Source organism: Paramormyrops kingsleyae, chromosome 3 (genome assembly GCF_048594095.1).
Source record: "Paramormyrops kingsleyae isolate MSU_618 chromosome 3, PKINGS_0.4, whole genome shotgun sequence".
In the NCBI taxonomy this organism is placed as follows: Eukaryota; Metazoa; Chordata; class Actinopteri; order Osteoglossiformes; family Mormyridae; genus Paramormyrops; species Paramormyrops kingsleyae.
Window position 1 is genome coordinate 36,238,615 of NC_132799.1, and position 22,976 is coordinate 36,261,590.

The following is a 22,976-nucleotide window of genomic DNA, read 5'->3' on the forward strand; positions in this document are numbered from 1 at the left end:
GACTTTGCTCAGAGTTACTTATAAAAAACTCCACAAACAATAATGACGACCAGGTCAGGGCACATCTCTCACCCTCCAGACAGATTAAACATGGGAATATTAGAGGCAGAACAAAAAGCTGCTGTTGCAGTAGAATTTGAAGGGAATATTGCAAGATAGACAAAATGATCAGCTTCAGCATCTTGCTTTTCATCCTCACTCACGGTAAAACAGAACAAGCCTGACAATTCAGCAACATATTGCTGGATGAGTTTTGGGAAATATTTGAAATAGACATCTGAATCGTCCCTGTCTGACTTAATTTTAAGAGTTCATTCTGTTGTTTTTATTTTGTATTTCTTTTCAGAATCCAGAGGACAAGTGACTGTGACTCAGACTCCAGAGCTGATATCAGCTTCCTCAGGACAGACAGTCACTATAAACTGTAAAACCAGCAGCCCAGTACATGTTCATTATAATAACCCCTGCATGGCCTGGTACCAGCAGTACCTCCATTACAATTAGGCTACATTTTTAAAGACGGAGAGAAAGAGTCTCTCCGTCCAGCCCAGAGAATTTTAGAATTTAGTCTTTGTTGATCAGTGGTCATTGTTGACACACCACAGCACACAGTGCACAATAACGAAATGTGTCCTCTGCATTTAACCAATATGTCATATCATGACGTACTGTAGCAGGGGGCAGCTAATTCAGTGCCCGGGGTGCCGACACTCTGCCCAAGTCTCCAGCGCCCGGCTCAGAGGCAGTTGCTTTGCTCGGGTCACCAGCACCCGTCTTGCCAGACTCAGGTTTGCCAGCTCCAAACCCCAAGCAAGTTGCCAGCAACTCAGAAGAGGCCATGTCGTCAGCGCATCACACTCCTGTGTCTGTGTCTCCAATCTCAGACCTGAACACCCCAGGTGGCCACACTCAGGTGCAGCAAGCACCTGTCCAGCCTTCACAGTTGCCCAGCAGCAGACTTTGGTCCTGGTCTTGTGTTTCCATGTTCTGGAGAGGTCGCCTGGGGTATGGACGCCATCAGTGCCCTCCGGATCCTCTGCAGGCAATCTTTCCTACACCCACAGATCCTCCTCTGATTCCCCTTGTGCCTGTGGTCCCTACATCCCTCCCTCCTGTCTGGTGCTCATCTGCCCCGGCAGTGTTGCTGCCACTCAATGAAGGCTCAACCACCCAATAACCCTCAGCCAATCCAGTGACAGTCCTCAATGCCCAGCCCCCTGTGTCTCACTCCCTACTCATTGTTAGACCCACAGTATAGTGTAGTGACACAAATATACAGTATTGTTCAGGTTCACAGTTCAGCAGCAGGTACTGAGGGTTGCAAGGGTGTTGAGGAGCTGGACGGCGTGGGGCAATAGGCTACTACACAGTCTGGCTGACTTGGCTCGAATGCTGTGGTACCGTCTGCTGGACAGCAAGAGCACAAAGAGCCTGTGTGCAGGATGTGTGGGGCCGGCCACAATGCTGGACGCCTTTCAGAGGCTGCGTGTGCAGTAGACATTCTGTATGGGGGGAAGAGAGACACCGATGATGTCCTCTGCTGTCTTGATAATCTTCTGTAGTAACTTGCGGTCGTCAAGCCTTTCTCAGCTGTCGCGGGAAGTAAAGCCGCTATTGTGCTTACGTGGCAACAAATGAGCAGTTGAGGCACCAGTTGAGGTCCTCAGTGATGTGAACACCGAGGAGTTTGATGTTGTCGACCTTCTCTATGGTTCTGTCATTTATGCGGAGTGGAGCTGGGCAGGACTTCCTGAAGTCGATAATCATCTACTTCGTTTTGTCGACATTGAAAGACAGGTTGTCAGCGCACCAGGCTGTCAGGTGTCTGACCTCTTCTCTGTACTGTATGAGCTGTGTTTATTTTTATTCTTACCAAATTGGTCTTAATTCATGCTAAGCACAAATCACTTAAGTTCCTTTTGGAAAAGCCCTGAGCTCCACAGTTCTGTTATTGTTGCCTGTTCGCGCATGTGCTCCTGTTAATAAAGTCCCCTGTGAGAGGTTTGCATATGTATGTTTTATGAAATGAATAAATGAATGAATGAAAATTACATTTATACAGTGCTTTTCAAGACACCCAAAGCGCTTCACTGAAGCAATAGGGAGGCACTTCAACCCCCACCACTGTGTAACTCCCACCTGGAAGATGAGAAGGCAGCCATTCTGCACCAGTACGCTCACCACACAGAGGATGATTAGGAGGTCATATCTGACAGGGGCACTGTCAGGGTCAGCCCCCACTGTGGTCCTTTCGTGCCCCTTCCCCGTTTGACCAGCAGGTGGTGCTGGTCATTCCGTCCTTCACGTCAGTCCTTGTTCTCCCCTGTCTCCTGTCTGGTCTCGTGGCTTAATGTATTTAGCATGTGCTGTCTGTTTGCCCCTCGGTCCATGAGTTCCCTCTTGTCTTGTGTTCGAATCCCACCTCCTCTGTTTTTGTATTTAGCTCCCTGGTGTTTTTCTTTATGCTTAATTATTCCTGGTGTTTGCTTTGTTATTGGTTTTGGTTTTGTTTCTTGTTCCCCTGCCTTTGTTATTGCCTTTGTACCTTCCGTGTGTTGATGTATGCTTCCTTGGTTAGTGTTTAGTTTCCCTGATTTAGTAGTGTCTTTGAGTTAATTGGTTTCACCTGTGTCCTGTTTCCCTAGTCTTTGTTAATCAGCCTCACCTGCCCTGTGTTAGTCATTACCCCGTGTATATTAGTTCCTGCCTTTGTTCTGTTCCCCGCTGGTTCATCGTGTCTAAACTCTTGTTCATCGCGTCGTGTCTGGTTCTCCTTTGAGTGTAGTTTACCTAGTTTGTTAGTTTTCCTTGTGTGTATTTAGTCTAGTTAATTCCTCCCTGTTTTAGTTTTGACCCCTCGTGGTCCTTTGTTTTTGGTTAGTCGTTTGTAGTGTTTATCTGTTTTCTTTAATAAACCCCTTTTCTGTTTCCTGGAGCCGCAAGTGGGTCGTCCACCCTTCTTTTGTGCCTGTGATGCCTCGTTCCCGTTCCCGTGCCGTCCAGAAACATGATAGGCACAGTGGGCAATTGTAGCCAGTACATCAGGGTACCACCCCTATTCTTTTGAAAGACAGAGTATCTATGAGCATAAATGTTTAATTTTGTGTGTATAGCAATTGCACAAAAGTTATATTATAATTTTTACCAAAGTTGCCTTTTATGTTAAATTGTTGTGTCGCAATAAACAGTGATAAATTCACATTGAACTTCTGGTTGTCTTGTGCTATATAATCAATTAGTACATTAAATATGATTTTAAATGAAATCAACAGGTGGTGATAACACCTTTGAAATGCATAACCTGTGCATGGAATGTAATTGAGCTAAATGTTTTTTGAGTGCAGAGAATATTTTGAGGGCTTAATACTGTTTGAGTGTCTCTACACAGAACACGTGTCATGCCGTCATCGTCCGCTGCTTCAGTGTGCCACGCCCCCCGTTAACCCCGTTTGGATTCCCAGTGTTTACCAGCTGTTTCTGATGGTTGTCATTAGTCCAATGTATTTAGTCCACATTTCTGTTTGTTTCCCCAGTCCGGTCATTGTAATGTTACTGCGTGTTTCCTTGCCTGCCCTTTTTATATTATTATTATTTATTAAATCCCGTTTTCCCTGATTTCCGGACTGACGCTCCTCTGTCTCCTCTCCGCGTCCCGCGTACGGCACAACAACGCATTTCCACTGCACCAGAGCCTGAGTTTCTGACCGCTGTTCCTAAACGCTTCCTCTTTACAATAATTCCTCTTACATTTCACCGTGGAATATCTATCAGGGAAGAAATTTCACAAATTGAATTATTGCAAAGGTAGCATACTATGACTAATGACCCATTATTTCACAAATGTTTGTAAACTTGACTGCATGGCTAAGTGCTTTATTTTATATGCCTGTGGCAATGGGTCTGAATGGAACACTTGAATTCAATGATTAAGAGGTGTGTCGCAATACTTTTGTCCACATAGTGTACCACCCCCAATTATATATCTCCTTTGCCTGTTGAAACACACATTGACAACCATTCCTACTTGAACTGTTTGCATGGTTTATTTGCACTTTTGTCTTTGTAGAAGGAAATTTTCAATATTGACAAGTGTTTTTGTAATAGCCTATAATTATTATATAAATATAATTATAATTATAAAAAAACCGCAATTACAGTTAAAATTCATAATCAGACTATAAAGACAAAGAAAAACCAATTTTATCGTCCGCGCGGGTTTATATCATTACGAGCGCGTGCCCCAGAGTATTGCGCAATTGCGCGCGGGGATTATAGGCATGGTTCGAATTACAGGGGGTACTGTACCCCCCGATCAAGACCCAGACCCCCCCAAAGAGACCAAAACAGCAGTTGGGGGGGGGGGGGGGGGGTCTTAACATTTTTGTTTTGTTATAAAAAAAAATATTACCTCACCGTGTAGGAAAATTTTATGTAAAACGATTTCAGACACCCCTAATGTGGACCGTACCATTTTAAACACCTCGGCGCTAGAAGCAGCCAGTCGGTTGCGTCATTCATTGTCATTGAGTAACCTGTTCATTGTGTTTGTCTGTTATGTTACTGTTTGTTGTGCGTTGGTATATGTGAGTAGCCAGCTGAAGTCTAGCCTGTTGAAAATGTGTTATTTTAAAACCTTCATTTATTATTTTACGTATTTCATCGACTAATGCAACCTGACGTCTTTATAAGTTAAATTACTATACCATTGTCCTTCTGAGACCGGTGTTCTGTCGAGTTGAGCTACTTTAACTTTGTCGAGGTAACCTACCGTAGTGCTAATCGATAGACCTAACCATAGCTTACCTCGACAAAGTAGCTCATCTCTACAGAACAGTTGTACAGTCAACTTTAGCGACGTTAACTAGCAAGATAAGCTAAGTTTTCTATTTAAACCAGGCTTATTTGGTGAGGTAAAATCGCTCATGGTCATTTTCCAAGGAGATGAGCTCCCTATGTTTTCATTCTCATTTTATCATGAATAAATCGTGCCTTTCTTGAAATTAATTCCCCACTTAGCGTGTGTGGTTTGTTATTAGGCTAATGTTAATGCATAAGGAGGTCTAACGTTATGCTCTGAAAAAACATTATTATAAGTGAAACCTATAGGGGCAACGTAAAAAAACTAGTTAGCAAATAATAAGCCCTATTATTTGAATTTTAATGGTATTGATTCTGCATTCCACAATTTCATATTTATAGACATTTTCTATCGTCTGATAGCCCAGATACTGTTTTGTTAAATATAGATAAGATTTTATTCACAGTCACAATATGAGGAAAAGGAAAGATGGAGACAGACACTTTTTTGGTGGTAAAAGAAGAGTAAGTAGGAAATATTAGTGTTAAGAGCTACAGAACATTACACGAAAAGTATAGATGCTGTTTTGCAAACAGCTAATGTGTATGAAGGAAAGTGGTGGTCAGCAGAAGGCAAGAGAGGCACAGGAGCAGGCAGCAGGGAGATGGCAGGATGAGGACAGTGAGCAGGCAGCAGGAAGAAGATGGCAGGATGAGGACAGTGTGCAGGCAGCAGGGAGATGGCAGGATGAGGACAGTGAGCAGGCAGCAGGGAGATGGCAGGATGAGGACAGTGTGCAGGCAGCAGGGAGATGGCAGGATGAGGACAGTGTGCAGGCAGCAGGGAGATGGCAGGATGAGGACAGTGTGCAGGCAGCAGGGAGATGGCAGGATGAGGACAGTGTGCAGGCAGCAGGGAGATGGCAGGATGAGGACAGTGTGCAGGCAGCAGGGAGATGGCAGGATGAGGACAGTGTGCAGGCAGCAGGGAGATGGCAGGATGAGGACAGTGTGCAGGCAGCAGGGAGATGGCAGGATGAGGACAGTGTGCAGGCAGCAGGGAGATGGCAGGATGAGGACAGTGTGCAGGGAGATGGCAGGATGAGGACAGTGTGCAGGCCGCAGGGAGATGGCAGGATGAGGACAGTGTGCAGGGAGATGGCAGGATGAGGACAGTGTGCAGGGAGATGGCAGGATGAGGACAGTGTGCAGGGAGATGGCAGGATGAGGACAGTGTGCAGGCCGCAGGGAGATGGCAGGATGAGGACAGTGAGCAGGCAGCAGGGAGATGGCAGGATAAGGAGAGTGAGCAGGCAGCAGGGAGATGGCAGGATGAGGACAGTGTGCAGGCAGCAGGGAGATGGCAGGATGAGGACAGTGTGCAGGCAGCAGGGAGATGGCAGGATGAGGACAGTGTGCAGGCAGCAGGGAGATGGCAGGATGAGGACAGTGAGCAGGCAGCAGGAAGATGGCAGGATGAGGACAGTGTGCAGGCAGCAGGGAGATGGCAGGATGAGGACAGTGAGCAGGTAGCAGGGAGATGGCAGGATGAGGACAGTGAGCAGGCAGCAGGGAGATGGCAGGATGAGGACAGTGTGCAGGCAGCAGGGAGATGGCAGGATGAGGACAGTGTGCAGGTAGCAGGGAGATGGCAGGATGAGGACAGTGAGCAGGCAGCAGGGAGATGGCAGGATGAGGACAGTGAGCAGGCAGCAGGGAGATGGCAGGATGAGGACAGTGTGCAGGCAGCAGGGAGATGGCAGGATGAGGACAGTGTGCAGGCAGCAGGGAGATGGCAGGATGAGGACAGTGTGCAGGCAGCAGGAAGATGGCAGGATGAGGACAGTGAGCAGGCAGCAGGGAGATGGCAGGATGAGGACAGTGTGCAGGGAGATGGCAGGATGAGGACAGTGTGCAGGCAGCAGGGAGATGGCAGGATGAGGACAGTGTGCAGGCAGCAGGGAGATGGCAGGATGAGGACAGTGTGCAGGCAGCAGGGAGATGGCAGGATGAGGACAGTGTGCAGGCAGCAGGGAGATGGCAGGATGAGGACAGTGAGCAGGCAGCAGGAAGATGGCAGGATGAGGACAGTGTGCAGGCAGCAGGGAGATGGCAGGATGAGGACAGTGTGCAGGCAGCAGGGAGATGGCAGGATGAGGACAGTGTGCAGGCAGCAGGGAGATGGCAGGATGAGGACAGTGTGCAGGCAGCAGGGAGATGGCAGGATGAGGACAGTGTGCAGGCAGCAGGGAGATGGCAGGATGAGGACAGTGTGCAGGCAGCAGGGAGATGGCAGGATGAGGACAGTGTGCAGGCAGCAGGGAGATGGCAGGATGAGGACAGTGTGCAGGCAGCAGGGAGATGGCAGGATGAGGACAGTGTGCAGGCAGCAGGGAGATGGCAGGATGAGGACAGTGTGCAGGGAGATGGCAGGATGAGGACAGTGAGCAGGCAGCAGGGAGATGGCAGGATGAGGACAGTGAGCAGGTAGCAGGGAGATGGCAGGATCAGGACAGTGAGCAGGCAGCAGGGAGATGGCAGGATGAGGACAGTGAGCAGGCAGCAGGAAGATGGCAGGATGAGGACAGTGTGCAGGCAGCAGGGAGATGGCAGGATCAGGACAGTGAGCAGGCAGCAGGGAGATGGCAGGATGAGGACAGTGTGCAGGCAGCAGGGAGATGGCAGGATGAGGACAGTGTGCAGGCAGCAGGGAGATGGCAGGATGAGGACAGTGAGCAGGCAGCAGGGAGATGGCAGGATCAGGACAGTGAGCAGGCAGCAGGGAGATGGCAGGATGAGGACAGTGAGCAGGCAGCAGGGAGATGGCAGGATGAGGACAGTGTGCAGGCAGCAGGGAGATGGCAGGATGAGGACAGTGTGCAGGCAGCAGGGAGATGGCAGGATGAGGAGAGTGAGCAGGCAGCAGGGAGATGGCAGGATCAGGACAGTGTGCAGGCAGCAGGGAGATGGCAGGATCAGGATAGTGAGCAGGCAGCAGGGAGATGGCAGGATGAGGACAGTGTGCAGGCAGCAGGGAGATGGCAGGATGAGGACAGTGTGCAGGCAGCAGGGAGATGGCAGGATGAGGACAGTGTGCAGGCAGCAGGGAGATGGCAGGATGAGGACAGTGTGCAGGCAGCAGGGAGATGGCAGGATGAGGACAGTGTGCAGGCAGCAGGGAGATGGCAGGATGAGGACAGTGTGCAGGCAGCAGGGAGATGGCAGGATGAGGACAGTGTGCAGGCAGCAGGGAGATGGCAGGATGAGGACAGTGTGCAGGCAGCAGGGAGATGGCAGGATGAGGACAGTGTGCAGGCAGCAGGGAGATGGCAGGATGAGGACAGTGTGCAGACAGCAGGGAGATGGCAGGATGAGGACAGTGTGCAGGCAGCAGGGAGATGGCAGGATCAGGACAGTGTGCAGGCAGCAGGGAGATGGCAGGATGAGGACAGTGTGCAGGCAGCAGGGAGATGGCAGGATGAGGACAGTGTGCAGGCAGCAGGAAGATGGCAGGATGAGGACAGTGTGCAGGCAGCAGGGAGATGGCAGGATGAGGACAGTGTGCAGGCAGCAGGGAGATGGCAGGATGAGGACAGTGTGCAGGCAGCAGGAAGATGGCAGGATGAGGACAGTGTGCAGGCAGCAGGGAGATGGCAGGATAAGGACAGTGTACAGACAGCAGGGAGATGGCAGGATGAGGACAGTGTGCAGGCAGCAGGGAGATGGCAGGATCAGGACAGTGTGCAGGCAGCAGGAAGATGGCAGGATGAGGACAGTGTGCAGGCAGCAGGGAGATGGCAGGATGAGGACAGTGTGCAGGCAGCAGGAAGATGGCAGGATGAGGACAGTGTGCAGGGAGATGGCAGGATGAGGACAGTGTGCAGGCAGCAGGGAGATGGCAGGATGAGGACAGTGTGCAGGCAGCAGGAAGATGGCAGGATGAGGACAGTGTACAGACAGCAGGGAGATGGCAGGATGAGGACAGTGTGCAGGCAGCAGGGAGATGGCAGGATGAGGACAGTGTGCAGGCAGCAGGGAGATGGCAGGATCAGGACAGTGTGCAGGCAGCAGGAAGATGGCAGGATGAGGACAGTGTGCAGGCAGCAGGGAGATGGCAGGATGAGGACAGTGTGCAGGCAGCAGGGAGATGGCAGGATGAGGACAGTGTGCAGGCAGCAGGGAGATGGCAGGATGAGGACAGTGTGCAGGCAGCAGGGAGATGGCAGGATGAGGACAGTGTGCAGGCAGCAGGGAGATGGCAGGATGAGGACAGTGTGCAGGCAGCAGGGAGATGGCAGGATGAGGACAGTGAGCAGGGAGATGGCAGGATGAGGACAGTGAGCAGGCAGCAGGGAGATGGCAGGATAAGGACAGTGAGCAGGCAGCAGGAAGATGGCAGGATGAGGACAGTGTGCAGGCAGCAGGGAGATGGCAGGATAAGGACAGTGAGCAGGCAGCAGGGAGATGGCAGGATGAGGACAGTGTGCAGGCAGCAGGAAGATGGCAGGATGAGGACAGTGTGCAGGCAGCAGGGAGATGGCAGGATGAGGACAGTGAGCAGGCAGCAGGGAGATGGCAGGATGAGGACAGTGTGCAGGCAGCAGGGAGATGGCAGGATGAGGAGAGTGAGCAGGCAGCAGGGAGATGGCAGGATCAGGACAGTGAGCAGGCAGCAGGGAGATGGCAGGATCAGGACAGTGAGCAGGCAGTAGGAAGATGGCAGGATGAGGACAGTGTGCAGGCAGCAGGGAGATGGCAGGATCAGGACAGTGAGCAGGCAGTAGGAAGATGGCAGGATGAGGACAGTGTGCAGGCAGTAGGGAGATGGCAGGATCAGGACAGTGAGCAGGCAGCAGGGAGATGGCAGGATCAGGACAGTGAGCAGGCAGCAGGGAGATGGCAGGATGAGGACAGTGAGCAGGCAGCAGGGAGATGGCAGGATGAGGACAGTGTGCAGGCAGCAGGGAGATGGCAGGATGAGGACAGTGTGCAGGCAGCAGGGAGATGGCAGGATGAGGACAGTGTGCAGGCAGCAGGGAGATGGCAGGATGAGGACAGTGTGCAGGCAGCAGGGAGATGGCAGGATGAGGACAGTGTGCAGGGAGATGGCAGGATGAGGACAGTGTGCAGGCAGCAGGGAGATGGCAGGATGAGGACAGTGTGCAGGCAGCAGGGAGATGGCAGGATGAGGACAGTGTGCAGGCAGCAGGGAGATGGCAGGATGAGGACAGTGAGCAGGCAGCAGGGAGATGGCAGGATCAGGACAGTGAGCAGGCAGCAGGGAGATGGCAGGATGAGGACAGTGAGCAGGCAGCAGGGAGATGGCAGGATCAGGACAGTGAGCAGGCAGCAGGGAGATGGCAGGATGAGGACAGTGTGCAGGCAGCAGGGAGATGGCAGGATGAGGACAGTGAGCAGGCAGCAGGGAGATGGCAGGATGAGGACAGTGTGCAGGCAGCAGGAAGATGGCAGGATGAGGACAGTGTGCAGGCAGCAGGGAGATGGCAGGATGAGGACAGTGAGCAGGCAGCAGGGAGATGGCAGGATGAGGACAGTGTGCAGGCAGCAGGGAGATGGCAGGATGAGGAGAGTGAGCAGGCAGCAGGGAGATGGCAGGATCAGGACAGTGAGCAGGCAGTAGGAAGATGGCAGGATGAGGACAGTGTGCAGGCAGCAGGGAGATGGCAGGATCAGGACAGTGAGCAGGCAGTAGGAAGATGGCAGGATGAGGACAGTGTGCAGGCAGTAGGGAGATGGCAGGATCAGGACAGTGAGCAGGCAGCAGGGAGATGGCAGGATCAGGACAGTGAGCAGGCAGCAGGGAGATGGCAGGATGAGGACAGTGAGCAGGCAGCAGGGAGATGGCAGGATGAGGACAGTGTGCAGGCAGCAGGGAGATGGCAGGATGAGGACAGTGTGCAGGCAGCAGGGAGATGGCAGGATGAGGACAGTGTGCAGGCAGCAGGGAGATGGCAGGATGAGGACAGTGAGCAGGCAGCAGGGAGATGGCAGGATGAGGACAGTGTGCAGGCAGCAGGGAGATGGCAGGATGAGGACAGTGTGCAGGGAGATGGCAGGATGAGGACAGTGTGCAGGCAGCAGGGAGATGGCAGGATGAGGACAGTGTGCAGGCAGCAGGGAGATGGCAGGATGAGGACAGTGAGCAGGCAGCAGGGAGATGGCAGGATCAGGACAGTGAGCAGGCAGCAGGGAGATGGCAGGATGAGGACAGTGAGCAGGCAGCAGGGAGATGGCAGGATCAGGACAGTGAGCAGGCAGCAGGGAGATGGCAGGATGAGGACAGTGTGCAGGCAGCAGGGAGATGGCAGGATGAGGACAGTGTGCAGGCAGCAGGGAGATGGCAGGATGAGCACAGTGTGCAGGCAGCAGGGAGATGGCAGGATCAGGACAGTGTGCAGGCAGCAGGGAGATGGCAGGATGAGGACAGTGTGCAGGCAGCAGGGAGATGGCAGGATGAGGACAGTGTGCAGGCAGCAGGGAGATGGCAGGATGAGGACAGTGTGCAGGCAGCAGGGAGATGGCAGGATGAGGACAGTGTGCAGGCAGCAGGGAGATGGCAGGATGAGGACAGTGTGCAGGCAGCAGGGAGATGGCAGGATGAGGACAGTGTGCAGGCAGCAGGGAGATGGCAGGATGAGGACAGTGTGCAGGCAGCAGGGAGATGGCAGGATCAGGACAGTGTGCAGGCAGCAGGAAGATGGCAGGATGAGGACAGTGTGCAGGCAGCAGGGAGATGGCAGGATGAGGACAGTGTGCAGGCAGCAGGAAGATGGCAGGATGAGGACAGTGTGCAGGCAGCAGGGAGATGGCAGGATGAGGACAGTGTGCAGGCAGCAGGGAGATGGCAGGATGAGGACAGTGTGCAGGCAGCAGGAAGATGGCAGGATGAGGACAGTGTGCAGGCAGCAGGGAGATGGCAGGATGAGGACAGTGTGCAGGCAGCAGGGAGATGGCAGGATGAGGACAGTGTGCAGGCAGCAGGAAGATGGCAGGATGAGGACAGTGTGCAGGCAGCAGGGAGATGGCAGGATGAGGACAGTGTACAGACAGCAGGGAGATGGCAGGATGAGGACAGTGTGCAGGCAGCAGGGAGATGGCAGGATCAGGACAGTGTGCAGGCAGCAGGAAGATGGCAGGATGAGGACAGTGTGCAGGCAGCAGGGAGATGGCAGGATGAGGACAGTGTGCAGGCAGCAGGGAGATGGCAGGATGAGGACAGTGTGCAGACAGCAGGGAGATGGCAGGATGAGGACAGTGTGCAGGCAGCAGGGAGATGGCAGGATGAGGACAGTGTGCAGGCAGCAGGGAGATGGCAGGATGAGGACAGTGTGCAGGCAGCAGGGAGATGGCAGGATGAGGACAGTGTGCAGGCAGCAGGGAGATGGCAGGATGAGGACAGTGTGCAGGGAGATGGCAGGATGAGGACAGTGTGCAGGCAGCAGGGAGATGGCAGGATGAGGACAGTGTGCAGGCAGCAGGGAGATGGCAGGATGAGGACAGTGTGCAGGCAGCAGGAAGATGGCAGGATGAGGACAGTGTGCAGGCAGCAGGGAGATGGCAGGATAAGGACAGTGTACAGACAGCAGGGAGATGGCAGGATGAGGACAGTGTGCAGGCAGCAGGGAGATGGCAGGATGAGGACAGTGTGCAGGCAGCAGGAAGATGGCAGGATGAGGACAGTGTGCAGGCAGCAGGGAGATGGCAGGATGAGGACAGTGTGCAGGCAGCAGGAAGATGGCAGGATGAGGACAGTGTGCAGGGAGATGGCAGGATGAGGACAGTGTGCAGGCAGCAGGGAGATGGCAGGATGAGGACAGTGTGCAGGCAGCAGGAAGATGGCAGGATGAGGACAGTGTACAGACAGCAGGGAGATGGCAGGATGAGGACAGTGTGCAGGCAGCAGGGAGATGGCAGGATGAGGACAGTGTGCAGGCAGCAGGGAGATGGCAGGATCAGGACAGTGTGCAGGCAGCAGGAAGATGGCAGGATGAGGACAGTGTGCAGGCAGCAGGGAGATGGCAGGATGAGGACAGTGTGCAGGCAGCAGGGAGATGGCAGGATGAGGACAGTGTGCAGGCAGCAGGGAGATGGCAGGATGAGGACAGTGTGCAGGCAGCAGGGAGATGGCAGGATGAGGACAGTGTGCAGGCAGCAGGGAGATGGCAGGATGAGGACAGTGTGCAGGCAGCAGGGAGATGGCAGGATGAGGACAGTGAGCAGGGAGATGGCAGGATGAGGACAGTGAGCAGGCAGCAGGGAGATGGCAGGATAAGGACAGTGAGCAGGCAGCAGGAAGATGGCAGGATGAGGACAGTGTGCAGGCAGCAGGGAGATGGCAGGATAAGGACAGTGAGCAGGCAGCAGGGAGATGGCAGGATGAGGACAGTGTGCAGGCAGCAGGAAGATGGCAGGATGAGGACAGTGTGCAGGCAGCAGGGAGATGGCAGGATGAGGACAGTGAGCAGGCAGCAGGGAGATGGCAGGATGAGGACAGTGTGCAGGCAGCAGGGAGATGGCAGGATGAGGAGAGTGAGCAGGCAGCAGGGAGATGGCAGGATCAGGACAGTGAGCAGGCAGCAGGGAGATGGCAGGATCAGGACAGTGAGCAGGCAGTAGGAAGATGGCAGGATGAGGACAGTGTGCAGGCAGCAGGGAGATGGCAGGATCAGGACAGTGAGCAGGCAGTAGGGAGATGGCAGGATGAGGACAGTGTGCAGGCAGTAGGGAGATGGCAGGATCAGGACAGTGAGCAGGCAGCAGGGAGATGGCAGGATCAGGACAGTGAGCAGGCAGCAGGGAGATGGCAGGATCAGGACAGTGAGCAGGCAGCAGGGAGATGGCAGGATCAGGACAGTGAGCAGGCAGCAGGGAGATGGCAGGATGAGGACAGTGAGCAGGCAGCAGGGAGATGGCAGGATGAGGACAGTGTGCAGGCAGCAGGGAGATGGCAGGATGAGGACAGTGTGCAGGCAGCAGGGAGATGGCAGGATGAGGACAGTGTGCAGGCAGCAGGGAGATGGCAGGATGAGGACAGTGAGCAGGCAGCAGGGAGATGGCAGGATGAGGACAGTGTGCAGGCAGCAGGGAGATGGCAGGATGAGGACAGTGTGCAGGGAGATGGCAGGATGAGGACAGTGTGCAGGCAGCAGGGAGATGGCAGGATGAGGACAGTGTGCAGGCAGCAGGGAGATGGCAGGATGAGGACAGTGAGCAGGCAGCAGGGAGATGGCAGGATGAGGACAGTGAGCAGGCAGCAGGGAGATGGCAGGATGAGGACAGTGTGCAGGCAGCAGGGAGATGGCAGGATCAGGACAGTGAGCAGGCAGCAGGGAGATGGCAGGATGAGGACAGTGAGCAGGCAGCAGGGAGATGGCAGGATCAGGACAGTGAGCAGGCAGCAGGGAGATGGCAGGATGAGGACAGTGTGCAGGCAGCAGGGAGATGGCAGGATGAGGACAGTGTGCAGGCAGCAGGGAGATGGCAGGATGAGCACAGTGTGCAGGCAGCAGGGAGATGGCAGGATGAGGACAGTGTGCAGGCAGCAGGGAGATGGCAGGATGAGGACAGTGTGCAGGCAGCAGGGAGATGGCAGGATGAGGACAGTGTGCAGGCAGCAGGGAGATGGCAGGATGAGGACAGTGTGCAGGCAGCAGGGAGATGGCAGGATGAGGACAGTGTGCAGGCAGCAGGGAGATGGCAGGATGAGGACAGTGTGCAGGCAGCAGGGAGATGGCAGGATGAGGACAGTGTGCAGGCAGCAGGGAGATGGCAGGATGAGGACAGTGTGCAGGCAGCAGGGAGATGGCAGGATGAGGACAGTGAGCAGGCAGCAGGAAGATGGCAGGATGAGGACAGTGTGCAGGCAGCAGGAAGATGGCAGGATGAGGACAGTGAGCAGGCAGCAGGGAGATGGCAGGATGAGGACAGTGAGCAGGCAGCAGGGAGATGGCAGGATGAGGACAGTGTGCAGGCAGCAGGGAGATGGCAGGATGAGGACAGTGTGCAGGCAGCAGGGAGATGGCAGGATGAGGACAGTGTGCAGGCAGCAGGGAGATGGCAGGATGAGGACAGTGTGCAGGCAGCAGGAAGATGGCAGGATGAGGACAGTGTGCAGGCAGCAGGGAGATGGCAGGATGAGGACAGTGTGCAGGCAGCAGGGAGATGGCAGGATGAGGACAGTGTGCAGGCAGCAGGAAGATGGCAGGATGAGGACAGTGTGCAGGCAGCAGGGAGATGGCAGGATGAGGACAGTGTGCAGGCAGCAGGGAGATGGCAGGATGAGGACAGTGTGCAGGCAGCAGGGAGATGGCAGGATGAGGACAGTGTGCAGGCAGCAGGGAGATGGCAGGATGAGGACAGTGTGCAGGCAGCAGGGAGATGGCAGGATGAGGACAGTGTGCAGGCAGCAGGGAGATGGCAGGATGAGGACAGTGTGCAGGCAGCAGGGAGATGGCAGGATGAGGACAGTGTGCAGACAGCAGGGAGATGGCAGGATGAGGACAGTGTGCAGGCAGCAGGGAGATGGCAGGATCAGGACAGTGTGCAGGCAGCAGGGAGATGGCAGGATGAGGACAGTGTGCAGGCAGCAGGGAGATGGCAGGATGAGGACAGTGTGCAGGCAGCAGGAAGATGGCAGGATGAGGACAGTGTGCAGGCAGCAGGGAGATGGCAGGATGAGGACAGTGTGCAGGCAGCAGGGAGATGGCAGGATGAGGACAGTGTGCAGGCAGCAGGAAGATGGCAGGATGAGGACAGTGTGCAGGCAGCAGGGAGATGGCAGGATAAGGACAGTGTACAGACAGCAGGGAGATGGCAGGATGAGGACAGTGTGCAGGCAGCAGGGAGATGGCAGGATCAGGACAGTGTGCAGGCAGCAGGAAGATGGCAGGATGAGGACAGTGTGCAGGCAGCAGGGAGATGGCAGGATGAGGACAGTGTGCAGGCAGCAGGAAGATGGCAGGATGAGGACAGTGTGCAGGGAGATGGCAGGATGAGGACAGTGTGCAGGCAGCAGGGAGATGGCAGGATGAGGACAGTGTGCAGGCAGCAGGAAGATGGCAGGATGAGGACAGTGTACAGACAGCAGGGAGATGGCAGGATGAGGACAGTGTGCAGGCAGCAGGGAGATGGCAGGATGAGGACAGTGTGCAGGCAGCAGGGAGATGGCAGGATCAGGACAGTGTGCAGGCAGCAGGAAGATGGCAGGATGAGGACAGTGTGCAGGCAGCAGGGAGATGGCAGGATGAGGACAGTGTGCAGGCAGCAGGGAGATGGCAGGATGAGGACAGTGTGCAGGCAGCAGGGAGATGGCAGGATGAGGACAGTGTGCAGGCAGCAGGGAGATGGCAGGATGAGGACAGTGAGCAGGGAGATGGCAGGATGAGGACAGTGAGCAGGCAGCAGGGAGATGGCAGGATAAGGACAGTGAGCAGGCAGCAGGAAGATGGCAGGATGAGGACAGTGTGCAGGCAGCAGGGAGATGGCAGGATAAGGACAGTGAGCAGGCAGCAGGGAGATGGCAGGATGAGGACAGTGTGCAGGCAGCAGGAAGATGGCAGGATGAGGACAGTGTGCAGGCAGCAGGGAGATGGCAGGATGAGGACAGTGAGCAGGCAGCAGGGAGATGGCAGGATGAGGACAGTGTGCAGGCAGCAGGGAGATGGCAGGATGAGGAGAGTGAGCAGGCAGCAGGGAGATGGCAGGATCAGGACAGTGAGCAGGCAGCAGGGAGATGGCAGGATCAGGACAGTGAGCAGGCAGTAGGAAGATGGCAGGATGAGGACAGTGTGCAGGCAGCAGGGAGATGGCAGGATCAGGACAGTGAGCAGGCAGTAGGAAGATGGCAGGATGAGGACAGTGTGCAGGCAGTAGGGAGATGGCAGGATCAGGACAGTGAGCAGGCAGCAGGGAGATGGCAGGATCAGGACAGTGAGCAGGCAGCAGGGAGATGGCAGGATGAGGACAGTGAGCAGGCAGCAGGGAGATGGCAGGATGAGGACAGTGTGCAGGCAGCAGGGAGATGGCAGGATGAGGACAGTGTGCAGGCAGCAGGGAGATGGCAGGATCAGGACAGTGTGCAGGCAGCAGGAAGATGGCAGGATGAGGACAGTGTGCAGGCAGCAGGGAGATGGCAGGATGAGGACAGTGTGCAGGCAGCAGGGAGATGGCAGGATGAGGACAGTGTGCAGGCAGCAGGGAGATGGCAGGATGAGGACAGTGTGCAGGCAGCAGGGAGATGGCAGGATGAGGACAGTGAGCAGGGAGATGGCAGGATGAGGACAGTGAGCAGGCAGCAGGGAGATGGCAGGATGAGGACAGTGTGCAGGCAGCAGGGAGATGGCAGGATAAGGACAGTGAGCAGGCAGCAGGGAGATGGCAGGATGAGGACAGTGTGCAGGCAGCAGGAAGATGGCAGGATGAGGACAGTGTGCAGGCAGCAGGGAGATGGCAGGATGAGGACAGTGAGCAGGCAGCAGGGAGATGGCAGGATGAGGACAGTGTGCAGGCAGCAGGGAGATGGCAGGATGAGGAGAGTGAGCAGGCAGCAGGGAGATGGCAGGATCAGGACAGTGAGCAGGCAGCAGGGAGATGGCAGGATCAGGACAGTGAGCAGGCAGTAGGAAGATGGCAGGATGAGGACAGTGTGCAGGCAGCAGGGAGATGGCAGGATCAGGACAGTGAGCAGGCAGTAGGAAGATGGCAGGATGAGGACAGTGTGCAGGCAGTAGGGAGATGGCAGGATGAGGACAGTGTGCAGGCAGCAGGGAGATGGCAGGATGAGGACAGTGTGCAGGCAGCAGGGAGATGGCAGGATGAGGACAGTGAGCAGGCAGCAGGGAGATGGCAGGATGAGGACAGTGTGCAGGCAGCAGGGAGATGGCAGGATGAGGACAGTGAGCAGGCAGCAGGGAGATGGCAGGATGAGGACAGTGTGCAGGCAGCAGGGAGATGGCAGGATGAGGACAGTGTGCAGGCAGCAGGGAGATGGCAGGATGAGGACAGTGTGCAGGCAGCAGGGAGATGGCAGGATGAGGACAGTGAGCAGGCAGCAGGGAGATGGCAGGATGAGGACAGTGTGCAGGCAGCAGGGAGATGGCAGGATGAGGACAGTGTGCAGGGAGATGGCAGGATGAGGACAGTGTGCAGGCAGCAGGGAGATGGCAGGATGAGGACAGTGTGCAGGCAGCAGGGAGATGGCAGGATGAGGACAGTGAGCAGGCAGCAGGGAGATGGCAGGATCAGGACAGTGAGCAGGCAGCAGGGAGATGGCAGGATGAGGACAGTGAGCAGGCAGCAGGGAGATGGCAGGATGAGGACAGTGTGCAGGCAGCAGGAAGATGGCAGGATCAGGACAGTGAGCAGGCAGCAGGAAGATGGCAGGATGAGGACAGTGTGCAGGCAGCAGGAAGATGGCAGGATGAGGACAGTGTGCAGGGAGATGGCAGGATGAGGACAGTGTGCAGGCAGCAGGGAGATGGCAGGATGAGGACAGTGTGCAGGCAGCAGGAAGATGGCAGGATGAGGACAGTGTACAGACAGCAGGGAGATGGCAGGATGAGGACAGTGTGCAGGCAGCAGGGAGATGGCAGGATGAGGACAGTGTGCAGGCAGCAGGGAGATGGCAGGATCAGGACAGTGTGCAGGCAGCAGGAAGATGGCAGGATGAGGACAGTGTGCAGGCAGCAGGGAGATGGCAGGATGAGGACAGTGTGCAGGCAGCAGGGAGATGGCAGGATGGGGACAGTGTGCAGGCAGCAGGGAGATGGCAGGATGAGGACAGTGAGCAGGCAGCAGGGAGATGGCAGGATGAGGACAGTGTGCAGGCAGCAGGGAGATGGCAGGATGAGGACAGTGTGCAGGCAGCAGGGAGATGGCAGGATGAGGACAGTGTGCAGGCAGCAGGGAGATGGCAGGATGAGGACAGTGAGCAGGCAGCAGGGAGATGGCAGGATGAGGACAGTGTGCAGGCAGCAGGGAGATGGCAGGATGAGGACAGTGTGCAGGCAGCAGGAAGATGGCAGGATGAGGACAGTGTGCAGGCAGCAGGGAGATGGCAGGATGAGGACAGTGTGCAGGCAGCAGGGAGATGGCAGGATGAGGACAGTGTGCAGGCAGCAGGGAGATGGCAGGATGAGGACAGTGTGCAGGCAGTAGGGAGATGGCAGGATGAGGACAGTGTGCAGGCAGCAGGGAGATGGCAGGATGAGGACAGTGAGCAGGCAGCAGGAAGATGGCAGGATGAGGACAGTGAGCAGGCAGCAGGAAGATGGCAGGATGAGGGCAGCGCGCAGGAGCAAGAGGTGAGTTAGAAATTAGGCTGTACTTTAAGATCTACTGTATCATCAAGACAGATATTAGCCTAATAGGCAAATATTTATTTCTGAAGGCTGTTGGAGCTGGGGGGACTGAGAGGGCAGGAATAACACCAGACTGCTGGACCAGACCAGGCTGTTTGTAAATGTATAGGCTTATTACTTTTACTAGCATACTTCTCCTAGGATAATTCCTGGGAGTTATCAAAACCAAGTTCTTTTGGATAGGGATAAGGATAATGAGATCTTCTGTATTGATTCTCATTGTGTCGCATGTCTAGACCATGACCGTGTGTTGCATACATGTTAGTAAACACTCCTAGCACATCTTTCACTCTTAACATTGATCCTGGTGGCTATTCGTATTGACGCGGTAGCGGACCATAATGGTCATAGAAGTGTTATGAAGGCAGTACCCCCCAATTATGGAGGGGTAATTCGCACTCTAATTATACGGATCATTGCCCACAACCCCTGAGGTGGAAAACCTCAAGGCTGCTGGCTGAGCCACTCAGACACGTGCCATCAATACATTACAGTATTGTTTCTATGCAAATACTCTGTCCGGTTACAGTAGGTTACTGTACATACAGAATTTCTCCTTATGCAGAGGGTGATATGATCTCACGTGCCATTTGGATATTCAGTAATTCTAAAGCCTTGCGGTTTCTATCATCTGGATGGAAATTCACATATTATGTCTGCAACAAACAGGATCGGTTTGAAGGAGATTTTGAAGAAATACGGCATTTAACAGAATCACAGACAGAAGTTGCTGTTATTTCTGCAAAGCAATACTGGTTTGAACAGTCGAAGTGTTGTAAATTACTGTGATTCCTACATTCATAGAAAGAGAAACATACGTACCACGTGTATTTTATTAAATGTGGGCGTAAGTAGAGTATTAACCGTCCATTAATGTGTAACTGCGACGAGAAACACGGCTGTAACACTAGGAGGTTTTTGTACGGCGTGTCAATCAGATTCAGTTACTGTGGTGGACTTTCGGCAGCGGGACCAGACTTGATATTGGCAGTAAGTATCCAGCTTTTTATAAGAATTATGCAAGTAGAAATCTTTAACACATACGCACAATTACTGTAAGTTCTGTTGTTATCGCAAATGTATTAGGGTGAATATCTGGGACTTCAATAGGAATATGATTCGGGTGACGTATAGGCTATATAGACCTACAAGATAGAAAATATTTAAAACATCAATTACATGTATATACTCGCTAGCGTTAGATAACACATTAGTTGTAACACAGCTAGGCCTATTACTTGTTTATAATATAATAACCGTCAAGTCGTACCTACAGTATAATATCAGATATCGAACAGCACGTTACTTTTCAGCATACTTAATTTGTCCAAGTGACAGAAAACGTGACATTTTCACTCGTTAGGTTTATACCGATAGAATATTAGGTATATAACGGTAAGTTGCCTGTACTGCGCTGCTGCGAGGTTTTTGTACGGCGGCTGATGCGCCGTGAATCACTGTGGTACACTTTCGGCGGCGGTACCAGGCTGGACGTTGGAAGTAAGTGTCTCTCTGTGTAATATTAATGCTTGAACATTAGTATTAATATCTATAGTCGACACATGGTTTTAACGTGATAAGGCGGTTCTGACAGATATTAGATCTGCAAACAACTATTATCATAACTGATAACGATCGTCGTTGTCCCAAAGACAATGCCTTGTAGTTTAAGATTTGCGATGCATTTTTCGTGGTGTGTATGTTCGGTGGGATACTTCGCATTATTTCGAAGTGTCTGAGTGAGTGAACAAGCGGTCATCAATGCATGTAAAAAGGATCTCTATCATAAACAATGTGATTGTTATATAAATTTGGATTTTGATACACAGTCTGACATAATAACCGGTAACAATATAGGATACTTAACGTATTTCATATTCACAGTTAGATTGTTCTACACGTGCATTTACGGATTCATCTTAAGACCCATATAAAAGGGAATATGTTAAGCTGAGATAAGGCACAATTAGACTATTTACTGTATATTTTAAGAATGGGTCTGTTTTGTCACATGCAGAACTACTTATTTAATCACAGATTCTGTTAACCAAGGTGAGTATTGCTAAAATGGGATACCTGGCAAAATGGGACAGTTAAACTTTGCAATAAATATATATGTTTAGTAATACTTTAATATTTTCTCTTCTATATAGTGTTCTATAGGGCATTAATGTATTTAGAATGGTATCAAGATATTGAGATGGTTCTGTAATTTTTTCCAGAAAGGAAATTTTCAAAAGTGTCCCATTTTAACAATACCCAACCTATGTCATATTCCACTTAGTGTATCTATTTATACTTAAAGTTTGTATTAAACTCTGACCTAAAGTCCCTTTGGTGTCCCCTAGGTAACAGAGCCCCCACCCTGACGGTCCTGCCCCCCTCCAGTGTGGAGGTGTCCAGCAAGAACACGGCCACCCTGATGTGTCTGGCCAACAAGGGCTTCCCCTCCGACTGGAAGCTGAGCTGGAAGGTGGACGGTAGCAGCAAAGCCGCGGAGACGAGCCGCGGGCTCCTGGAGAAGGACGGCCTGTACAGCTGGAGCAGCAGCCTGAGCCTCACTGCGGACGAGTGGAAGAAGGCGGGCTCAGTGGTCTGTGTGGCCAATCAGGGCTCCCAGGCTGCTGTCACTCAAACGCTGAAGAGGGCCGACTGTTCAGAGTAGATGAGCTCAGCGTCACCTGTGATGAGCGGCTGATTACTGTGTTTTTACTGTGCTGTGCTACACGCTTCAGATTTACTAACTGAATATGTATTGTGCTTTGCTTGATCCGAGTGAATATCTTTTCTGATGTATTATTAGTTTTGGTGTCTCCTTGTTTTATCTTGTGTGTTTTATTCATGAATGTTGCATAGATAAATAAAGATTTCATCCTGTCTGATACAGAAACTGACATCAAAACTGGTTATTTTAACACGCACACAGTGATTCCACAGTGATTTCACAGAACATGATCATGAAACTTTCAGTTTAGATTTTTTTTTCTCTGAATATAAGTCTTCTGTCAGAAGTACAAAATCTTCCCTGTTTATCTTCACTATTTTGCAGAAAGTAAAGTAGATGCATTGAGGGACTTCTAGTTTAAGTTTGAAAAGGTTCATACTGAGCAGTTGATATTGCAAACCACATAATGGGCTCATTCTTCATAAAACAGAAAACAATTCTAATTAAACTCAATTAACATCCCATAATTATCTCCAATGTAGAGCATACACACTCAATAAATATATTGCCACAATGTATCCAAATTATAATAAATTTTTAAACAGTAAAGGCAGTCAATGCTCGTGTGAGACAATCTGTCGCTCTGTGACACGGGCTGAGCCCCCACCTCACTCTAACCCCAGGGGGACTGGGGGATATTTGCCTGCTCTATTCTGGGGGCAGCAGAACCTTCCTGCTCAGTTTATGCAAATATGAGTTTCGCTCCAACGGTTGAGAGTTTAGTTTCAGGTCTTAAAACAGGCTGGACTGGGGCAGCTGTGAGGGGGTGGGACTGACCCCATTTCTGATCAAGGGACAGGAAGCTGAAATGTCAGCTACTCACTGGCTACATCAGTACTTTGTACATTATACTACATGAACAATTGTTTATTCTGCATGAGTAATCACTCATTTTCTGATCTCTGAGTGCAGAAAATCATCCCCTTTGCAGAAAATTTTTTAATGATATAGTTTAATAATAAATAATCTCTGCAACTATCTGAACAGTGTACAAATTGCAAAAATCCTGACATTAGTATTAATAGTTTTTGCTTAAATACTGTTGCAGTTCTTAGTTCAGTAAAGCTTTATGTCTC

General features: G+C 52.8%; 1 gene segment (V, D, J or C); it reads left to right on the top strand.

Annotated features, from left to right (window-relative positions):
- Positions 1–22,065, top strand: part of LOC140588286 (immunoglobulin kappa light chain-like) — a 45,660-nt gene extending 23,595 nt beyond the window's left edge. Inside the window, 2 exon segments of the C gene segment in view lie at positions 20,128–20,165; positions 21,524–22,065. Of these exon segments, the coding sequence occupies positions 20,128–20,165; positions 21,524–21,840 (355 nt within the window).
- The last annotated feature ends 911 nt before the right edge of the window (positions 22,066–22,976 follow it).